At 41.9% G+C, this 10,846-nt stretch overlaps 1 protein-coding gene across 1 annotated transcript; it reads left to right on the top strand.

The window, feature by feature from the left end:
* Nucleotides 1–3,162: 3,162 nt before the first annotated feature.
* On the top strand, nt 3,163–10,163 carry preb (prolactin regulatory element binding). The gene is made up of 11 exons (XM_062400200.1): nt 3,163–3,305; nt 3,463–3,558; nt 5,251–5,440; nt 6,088–6,286; nt 6,825–7,078; nt 8,000–8,080; nt 8,189–8,316; nt 8,404–8,577; nt 9,240–9,312; nt 9,414–9,573; nt 9,672–10,163. Exons 3-11 carry the CDS (start codon nt 5,306–5,308, stop codon nt 9,764–9,766), a joined length of 1,299 nt encoding a protein of 432 aa, XP_062256184.1. The 5' UTR covers nt 3,163–3,305; nt 3,463–3,558; nt 5,251–5,305; the 3' UTR covers nt 9,767–10,163.
* The last annotated feature ends 683 nt before the right edge of the window (nt 10,164–10,846 follow it).

The raw sequence follows: 10,846 nt of genomic DNA on the forward strand, positions 1-10,846 counted from the left end.
CTGACACCAACTCCTTTCATTGACACCACCCTGCCAGCAGGCTCCTATTGATTGTTCCGCTGAAACCCCGCTCGGATGCAGATTGTTGGCTATTGACCAGAAACATTTCATCAACATCATCTCCCAGCCACTGCGTCCTCAACTGACTCAAGGTCACATTGCAAAAGCAGAAGAACAAAACCCACACGTGACTCATTACGTGGAACATGTCAATTTCAGTCTGGGAAGTCATGTTGAATGAAGATTTGTTTCAGACACGCTGTGGTCCACAGAGAATCACCGTGCGTGCGGAGGCATCATCAGTAATTAATTTACCTCCGGATTCACCTAATGATGTTACAGTGGGAGATGGATTAACACAGTGCAGCCTGCTCTATAATTAATAAACTGTATGCTTCAGCATGAGGAGCCAGGACGGTGTATAGACAGATTATGTGTTAGATTGAAGTACGTTGACTCATTTGACATCGGACAGATTGGACAGCTTTGTGTTCGAGGAGAGATTACCTTATTTATTATCTTATTTTGTGATGTGTATGCTGACATATTAACAAATTAGACTGACCAATGAGTTGTGAGGAGAGGTCAGAGACACAGAGGATTAAAGTCAGACTCCAGTCATTAATCTGATGACTTCAGTCAACTTGAAGAGAAAAACACTGGACTTCAGGTTGATTTCAACACAATGCATACGTTTCTAAACACAATTCAGAAAGCCCCGCAAAGTAGAGGAGGAGAAGAAAGAACAATATAGAGGTAAGAATCACCCCGTGTGGACATCATTAATGTTTGCTTTTGTCGACATGACATGATATGCTATCAGTACAGGACTCTTTTGATATTTTGTACTATATATTTTTATTGTTTTTTACAGCTTACAAATTTGTCTGCCTGTGTGTGCATCCGCTTACAGTCCAAAAGTTCTTGGGGATGCATGGCAGTTTGCGTGTGTATGTTGGGGGGCGCCATTTTGAAATCTCGCCTAGGGCGCCAACATGGCCAGTGCCGGCCCTGACCAGTGAGCTGAGCTCCCAACTACGGTTCGGAGCCGAGACACTGGCCAGAGAAGAAAACACTTAGAATACGTTGCTTGTTAGGTCTGCATATGTGTGCCATGAGTGATGGGTAACGTAGTGCGAAGTCGAGTTAGTTGGTCTAGCCAATGGCTGTAGGGTTTTGTCAGATGGCAGGCTCTAATTGGCTGATGAGTTGGCGTATCAAGGGGTGAATGATGAAGGGGAGTGAAGAATACACTGGTGGATGATAGGAGTGTCGAAGTTACGAACAAGAAGTGTGTGGTGTTCGCTGGACTTTAACAAAGTTACACATATAGAGAGACGTTTCCTGTCGTCTGTACACGAGGACGCTACAATATGAACGTGTTCACCGTTCAGATTCATTATTTGTCATTGAGTCAGGCAACACTGTCAGTAAACTAAACAGCATTTACACAGCAACAGCTACTGAGCAGTAAAGTCACATATCAACATTAATTTACATACGTACAAGACAGTAAAATGAGGGATTAACCCCTAAAGGGATCTTTTCCTGCCAAGTGTTTACGGCTCCTCTGACCGTCTGTGAAACTCTCCCATTTTGTGAACATGAAATTTCAAGAACGCAATTAGGACATTTCTTCAAATTTGGTATAATTTGGATTTAAGGATTAACTGGTTTTACTTTGGCACCCAAAAGTCAAAGGTCAAGTTTAAGGTGGGCTCGAAAATTATAGGTATTTTTCTCGAAGGTGATATCTCAAGAATGCCTTGACGGGATCTTTTCAACTTTTGGTCAGTTTTCACTTGGACTCAAAGAACTGATCAGATTTCAGTGGTCAGGTGAATCTGGACAAAAGGTTCAATGTAGAATATGTACACCTGCAGATGACTTGTACTATGTGCAGGTATCATCAGGAACAAACAGTGCTGCGTGGTGACGAGGTTGACATAGTCCTGGATAAATGCTCAAATGTTAAATATAGAATATAAAAGTATAACAACAATCAGAACAAGCCTAAACTTTTTTTCTTTCATCTAATAAATACCCTTTTAGAGTAATTATTACCTTGGTGGATTATTCCAAATGCTGCAAATGAAAACTATTTGATCACGTGGTTTAAAACAACCACATCAACAGAGAACGTGCGTGCATCAACGTCAGCGCGGAGGGTACGCGTTGCTGACGTGTACTTTAGGGAAGTGGCGTCCGGTGTTCCACTTCATCTGGGGATCATGGCAACTGGTTACAGATATTGTCGTTCGGTTGCAGACGCGGTCGCTGATTCGTCATTTTCCCAAAGCGCCTGTGTTTGAAGTGTGGTGATCTACTGAAGGTGTCGTTGAAATAAACATAAAAAAACAACATCACAAGTTAAGGTAATGTGTTGAGACAACAATATAAATCATATGGGTAATTTTTTAATAAAGTACAAGATACTTGAACGGGATTCGAAACGACGTGGTAGATACATATATATACATATACCAACCCACTGTTCATCCCTTTACTGGCTATAATAGCCCCATGCACATACTGTTACCTTTTACCACTTACATATTCTTATATATTTATATATTGTTGTTTTTATATATATATGTTTGAACTATCCACTCCAGCAGCACAAGAACACTTTCATTCTTGACACTGACACAATCACATCATTGCATTCTGTACCATAGGGTCAGACCCATTCATTTACCTGTATCTGCAATGTTCTACGTATGTATATGTGTTTTATGTATTTATGTCGGTTAACTGTATAAGTGTATAAGCTACTGGATGACCAAAATTTCCCACGGGATTAATAAAGTATCCATCTTTCTATCTATCTATCTATCTATCTATCTATCTATCTATCTTTATCAAAATGTTAAAAAGTCTGAAAAGTTTGCGACCAGACAAACTAACACTGGATAAAGATGACAAAGTAAAAAACGCTTCATTCAGGTCCTGTTCTAGTATTTTGTACTATATATTTTATATATATATTTTATTTTTTTTTAACCATATGATTCAAATTTTTCTCAACGTGATGCGTTTCATTCACTCGTGAAGGGTTTATGTGTGATGTTTATTTCAACGAGACCTTCAGTAGATCACCGCACGTCACACACAGGCGCTTTGTGAAAAATGACGAATCTGCTACCGAGTCTGCAACAGACCAGTTGCCATGATCACCAGTTAAACTGGAACACCTGCTCGGCTACGTTTAGCCGTTAGCCTTTAGTGCTTCCTCGTCACCACAAGACTTTCTCATCGGCAACTCTCTGCACTTAGCTGAAAGACTAACCCGAGCGGCTGCACAGGTAGGGGGTCTTTGAACAAACCACTGGCAGCAGCCGAGCCGGCTTTTAAGCTAGCTATGCTAACTGCTACTGTACCCATCTGATTGACTGAGACACATCGGCTCGTTCAGCTTCTCAGGTTCACACAATATCGTTTTCTCTCCTTTCTGCGGATAAGCTTCCGTGGTGGTGGAGGAGAAGAGGGAGGACAGACCGGATTATCCACCGCTCTCGTCGCCCTGACATCCGGGAGGCTCCAGACGCTGGTGCCACGGTCTGTGCTGGTTAAACTGAACTCTCTGTTCCCCTTCATTAATCATGTCAACACAGGGGTCCACTCGTGTTCTCTGCAGCTCGGGAAGCTGTCACGGAGCAGCGCGTTTCGATCCAGAACAAAGCCGCAGGTTGTCATTCATGGCTTCGTTTCCTCTCGTTTGGATCGTTGCAAGTGTCTCTTCACCTGCCTGAGCCTGAGCCAACAGAGTCCACACAGATCCCAGCTCGTCCAAGGCTCCACTAAATCTACCAGAATAGAGCATGTTAATCTGTCATGGCCTGCCAGTACATTTCAGAATTGACTTTAAGGCCCATTCTGTACTTGCACCTAACTACATTTCGGGTCTTTTTACACCATATAATAATCATTTTAATTCTTTAGCACCTTTCAATACAAGTGACAAAGTACCCATAAGTGCCCGGTCAGAACCTGAGGACCAGAGGAGACCAGGCCTCTTCTGTCCGGGCTCCCACTCTATGGAACATTGTCCCTGAAGAGATCCGTCAGGCCACCTCCTCTGAGAACATGGCCACTCATAGGATCCCATCACAGACAGGCCTTTGTAGCTTCATGCTGGAATGTACAGCTGTATTTGTAACGTAGATGGTTGTAGAATATAATGGCCGTAGTGCAGGGGATAGAACCTCAGTTTGAGTAACATGACGTACACAAACAAGTCAGTGCAAAACTGCAGTCGTGTCCCACCTGCAAGAATGTTCTGTTTGTTTATTTGAGACTGTCTCATATAAAAGTTTGAGGGGTGAGCTGTTCACTTCAAAGAATTGAACTGGACTTGCCGTCAAAATCACACACACATCCATTATACCAATAATACCTCTGGCCCCAAGTCACTCTTACCCAAGTATGAGCAGCAGTCACATTGTTTCTGTTCGAGAACATCTAACTTCTCCATGAGTAGTAAACAAGATCTGATTAGATTAGATGTTGACAGTGATGCTGCACTTTCCGGTCTGGTATTGTCATAATGATGATTATAGTGAAACTGAAAAACAAACTAATAGATTAATAGATTTTCTAACATAGCAGGATCTGTTGATGCAGCATATCTGCAGGAAGTTGAACAGTGGTGACCTGTGCAGCCACGCCACTGACTCGAGATGCTCATGATCATTTATTTGTATTGCTGATTTTAAATTATTGGTTATAAATAATATTCCATCACTATTTGCCACCATCCAATATAGCACTTGTAATAAATGTGACCCACAGTCCGAACCCTGTGTGTGTATATATATATATATATATATATATATATACACAACATAGAAAAGCAGCAGATCTTTATATTGAAGGTGCTGGAAATATGATCGAGTAGTAGCTGATAATTTAGCTCGAGAAAAAGTAATTTATTATTATTATATTTTATCAGCTTAACACTGATTAGCTCTGGTGGTCAAATGTTAATTGAGGACAGATGTCCATTGTTTGCATTTGATATTTCTATTTCCCTTAGCTGAGACTGGGGGAATTAACAATGACAGACCACTGGATATGAAATGTGTATGAAAGCAGTTATATCAGTTCTTCATTACACTCATATCAATATGTGGAGTACTTCATAGTGTGAAAACTCCAGTTACAGGATATACAAAGCTGTTTGAGGGGAGAAGTCTCCTCTTTGCGAATCCAGCAGATCGATGTCAGAAATCAACTCTCTGTTTTCTACAGGTGGGGTTGAATACAGCCGCTTTATGAAGAAGTGAGCGAGACTTTCACATACAGCATGGGGAAGAAGAGGGTCCCAGATGTGTACAGAGCCCCTTTTCCCTTATACTCCATTAAAGTTGACCCCAAAACCGGGCTGGTGATCACCGCAGGAGGAGGAGGTGCCTCCAAAACAGGCATAAAGAATGCGGTGGTAAGTACACAGCATCAACTGTTTTTGTGTCTCAACTTTTAATAATAATGCAACACAGTGCGACTTAAAAACACAAATAAACACACAGAAAACCGCTTCACCAAGTTGTAAACACATTGTGTGTTTGTTTGTAGATTGTTTTATTTAAGTGTTTCCAACAATCTAACTTTGGTTGGATGAATCACTTTGGTACATATGTACAAAGTATTTTTGGTCACCGGATGAAGCTTCTTTTTGGTGGACTATCTCTCCTCACGTTGAGTAGATTAAAGTAGATTGAACCGTAAAACACTGTGGACAAGAGGATGGCGATGTTCTGTCTAACTCTCAGAGACGGTTAGGACTTTACGTCATAAATGTTTCATAATTTTTCTCAACACAAAGTTATGATTTAGATTTCAGATGCTTATGAAATTATGCTTATTTGAAAAAATTCTGTCTGTATCATTTGCTTTCTGAAGCGGTGGTTTGTTGACCAAACAGCAGAACATTAAATGATTTGATCATATACTGCTTGTTTATTGCACAAGTAACACTTAAAGGTTGTGATCAGGTGCAGTCCTTATGTATACAGAAATTTGGATCCCAGATATATTGAGATTATAAACCAGTTGCAGCAGTAGCTGACTCACGACTGTATGTTTCAGCAATTTCTCGATCTGGAGCTGGTCGGAGAACACCGGTACAGTGCCAGCCTCCTTCACTCTCATGACACCGACACACGAGCCACCATGAACATGGCCGTAGGGGATGGTGTGATTGCTGCAGGACAGGATGGGACCTGCTGCCTGATGAGGTTTCAACACTGCGCAAAGACCGAAGGAGGCAAAGCTGCTGCCAAAGATGGTGAGGCTCTCTGCTGCAGTCTGACACATACCGGCTGTCATTCAAAAAAAATGGGCTGCATATATTACACTTACTGAAATATGGCAGGCTCATTTCAAGGGTTTATATGTGTGTTTCATCACTTTTTAATGTGCAGGTACTGGTCAGTCCAACAGAGGATATGCACCGATGAAGCTGTGTTTAGTCTTCTACTGCTTCCGTACTAAATGTTACTCGTTAACACCTTCCTTAGTGGGATGTTAGCTAAAATAAGGTATAATGAGTATCTGTAACAGTATGATAGAAGTTATTGTTTATCAGAACTTCACAAAATGTCAGTATCATGCATAATTTTTTGTAAACTTAATTTACATCCAAGTTCAGTGGCTTTCAGTCTGACTAAAACGTGGCCTTAAAGAGCTTTACCTAGCCACAAAGTGTTGCAACAATTTGTTGAACAACATATGTGCAGAGATTCAAAGCATGGGTATAAGAAAAGTGAGGTAATTTAACGTATGTCTTACTTTACAACCCCAGTAAGTTTGTCTTGTCTGTGCAGCAGGGAACAGTGGGCAGCAGGGTAGCGCCAGGCGGCGAGCTGGGAAAGGAGACAAAGGTGGAAAGGATGGAGCCGCAGCTTCTGGAGAAACGTCTGATATGAAGGATGAGACCGCTCAAATCTCTGTGACTGGTTTGGCTGAAGTCCAGTCCGACCTGAACCCTCAGGACCCGCTCCAGAAGGTGGTCAGTTTCAGCTCTGACCTGAGCCTTCTGCTGACAGGAGGCACAGACGGGCACATACGAGTCTGGGAGGTAAACACTCTGACTGACCTGCCACACTGGCTGACCATACTATACTGGGAATTCAGAATCAGTATCAGAATCATATATGTATTTATTGCCAAGTAGGTTTACACCTACGAGGAATTTGCTCTGGTTATTGGTGCATACAATGAACATAGAACATAAAAACATACAAACATGATAAATACAACACCCATAAGAAAAGCAATAAAAATAAACAATATATATTTACTCAATATTTACTTCTTATTTACTCCCTTTTTCTAATATTTATACAAAGTAACATTTATTTAGACATAACCGTATCTAACTAAAATACATATAATAGATAAAAAGTGAAGTAAAAAGTGAAATGCAAGACAGTGAACAGTGTCAAATTGCAATATGCAATGTAATGCAGTATAATATAATATAATGTGTTAATTTAACACATCCTTGAGATGTGGGGGCGGAATAAAAGTCTGAGTCAGTTGGGGGTCCCGGGCCTTGTTGATGAGGCCAACTGCAGCCGGGAAGAAGCTGCTCTTGTGGCGGGCGGTTTTGGTCCTGATGGACCGCAGCCTCCTGCCCGAGGGAAGAACCTCAAAGAGTTTGTGACCCGGGTGGGAAGGATCAGCCACAATCTTGCCTGCACGCCTCAGGGTCCTCGAGGCAAACAGGTCCTGTAGAGATGGCAGATTGCAGCCGATCAGTGTATCATTAATTGAGGTTGAGTTTGTTGGACTGTGCTGTAAAGCTGCTGTTTTGTGATTTAAGATAGAAGTTATGTAACTGCTGAACAAAGTGTTGAGTGTGAGGCAAAAACTACCAAAAACATAGAAACCTCACAGAGAGCCACATGTGAGGGATCCCTCTCCCACAACCAACAGAAATGCATTGACACTGTGTTGTTGTCTGGAGCTTGATGCATTGGTCTTGACTCTGTTACAGTTTCCATCACTGAAGAAGAAGTTTGACTTCAAAGCACACGAAGGGGAGATAGAAGACTTGGATATGAGTCCTGGGAAAAAGGTGAAGTACTGACAGCTTTAGGTGTGGCAATTTAATTTAGACTCTGAATAATGACAATTTGTTGATTGATAAGTAATAGCTCATAAGTTGTGTTGTATTCTCATGCAGCACCTGGTGACTGTTGGGAGGGACTTTGCCTGCAGTGTATGGAGCGGCAACCAATTGGCGATGAATCTGAAATGGCATGAAACCCTTCCTCAAATGGCGGAGAAGACTTATCGATATATGGCTTGCAGGTATCTCCTTCTGTCATGAGCTCTTCACCTCATCATAGCCATGTGGGTGATGTGACTACACAGAGTCATGTTTCTTGTGGTTTTCAGGTTTGGAAAGGTAGAGGACCAGAAAGAGGCCCTGAGGCTTTACACAGTGCAGATCCCCCATAAAAGAGACAGAAGACCACCTCCCTGCTACCTCACCAAGTGGGACGGCAAGAGCTTCCTGCCGATGATGACGGCTCCCTGTGGCAATGAGGTCATCTCCTGTCTGGCTGTCAGGTAACTGATGGATTGTTAATGTTAATCATGAGCAATGCAGCAAGTACACCAGAGGTTTCCTAATTATTCAATATGGGAGGGGGGGGCAAAGCTGTGGTTTTTCCTATCCCACTTTTTATTAAATATTATCATGCGGGCCGTTAACATAATTCCTGGTAACAAAGTGAGGTGCTGCTCTGTGAGAACTGTCTCAGTGTGACCAGCTATGGAGGCTCCAATGACACCTCGTCTGGGAGTGATAGACAGGTCGACCTGTGCTTGGAGTACGCCCCCTCATATTACCACAGTGGATGACTGTCTTGAATCCCCTCTTGATTCATTCTAGACAGGTTCTGTTAAGTGTCTAAGCAAGAGAGTGATTTGAAACACCTCACTCAGTTATCGGAACGTTTTCCAACGTTGTTCGGTGTTTCAATAATGGATATAAAGAGTTCTCCTGTATAATGAGTATGGTGTCATTACCCGGACCTTGGAGCGTTTGCCTCTGTCACTGCTTGTGCTAGGGATGGCCAAGCCAAGAGACATCCAGCCATCAACCTTATAAAAGTCTGTGGCTCACAGCAAAAAAGAGTAACAGTGGCCACATGTATACTGTTCTGTTTTACTTGGAAACATTAATCAGACTGTTCAGGATAAACTGTTTTGTGTCTTGTTTTTGACAGCGACTCTGGAACATTCCTTGGCCTTGGAACTGTAACAGGATCAGTAGCAATCTACATTGCTTTCTCCCTTCAGGTAAACACTGCATAGACACCCATCTCGTACTGACAAGTGCTTCCACTGACCAACTTGCCCTGTCGTATGATGGTAACCTGTTCTTATTTCTGTTTGTGTAGAAGCTGTATTATGTACAGGAGTCCCATGGCATCGTTGTGACCGGCCTGGCCTTCCTGCCCGACTCACTGAAAGGCAAAAATATCATAGGGAATAACGAAACGGCCATGCTGAGTGTAGCTGTGGACAGCCGCTGTCAAGTACATGCTGTCCCCAACCGAAGTAAGTCCTCCATCATCACTGCGTGAACACACTAAGGCCACATGATGTAACCTCAGCCCCTCTCAACCCGTCTTTTGTCCCTCTGTGTTCTCCTTCAGGGACCTTTCCTATCTGGCTGGTGCTGCTCTGCTGTGGCTTGATGGTTGTGGGAGTCATCCTCCTCCTACAGTACCTCTTTCCCGGATTTATGTAAATACATTTAAAATCCAAAGGTTGGTGGAGCATGGACACATCTTCATATGGCGGACTCTGCCACTGTTGACAGCAGTCCTCAGTCCAGCATCCATCTCAATGCTGAGCTCCAACTCGCAGCTGAGGCACGGCGATGACTGAAGAGCTTCTTATGGCGCCCTGACAACCCTCAACTCTCGTTCAGGGTTGTTCCTCTCAGATCTGTAAACCCAGTGGAATCAACCCTGGAAAGAATGTGGAATTTTACTCACTTTGATTTGTATCGATTATTCTTAATCATTTCTGGATTTATCATGGAGATTTGAAGGACTCAGATTCATGAATGTTTAAAGGGTGGGATTCTTTTTATTGGCATATTTAAGGAACAATGTAAAACGATAAAAACAATTGGTACATAATGTGTCCGATTTTGTTTTGTCTTTACACACAGACACCTTGAATTAGCCATTCTTTTTTAAATAATTGCTTCTCTTGCTTTTTAAGTCTCTCTCCATTTTATCCACTGAGTAATGATTTCACACAACATTGCAATATCCCCAACAGTGGAAAAGCATTTGATATTGTACCAAAACGTGAGGGAATAGCTGTTAAAGGAACCAACAACAAGTTGTCTGTAAACTTATAGAATGGTAATGTACAAGAGTCAAAGCTGAGACATTTTAACTATATATATATATATATATATATATGTTCTGACGGCATATTTCGGCCCAGCCGATGTGAAAAATTAATCATTAATAAAGTGATTCCTATTATGTAATTAAGTATAATGATGAAATAAAATATTAATAAGGTAAGGTAGTTTCATGATCTCTCTCAATCCTCTCTGGTGAAAGGAGCGCTCCTTGATAGTTCATGTGAAATATATTTCAACCATCCAGTAAAAGGTTAATAGTCACGTTACAGTGGCACACACGCAATGTTATTTCATGCAGAAATCTTTAAGTGTTGGCACATCTCTCTACGGAAATCAAGTTCTGCGCTACTTCCTTTTTTTCAGATGGATTAGCTTAAACAAAATGCCTGGAGTCGGTAACCTAAAATATTGTGTTCTCTAAACTCCATGTCATAGACAAATTGT

Source organism: Platichthys flesus, chromosome 11 (assembly GCF_949316205.1).
Source record: "Platichthys flesus chromosome 11, fPlaFle2.1, whole genome shotgun sequence".
NCBI lineage: Eukaryota > Metazoa > Chordata > Actinopteri > Pleuronectiformes > Pleuronectidae > Platichthys > Platichthys flesus.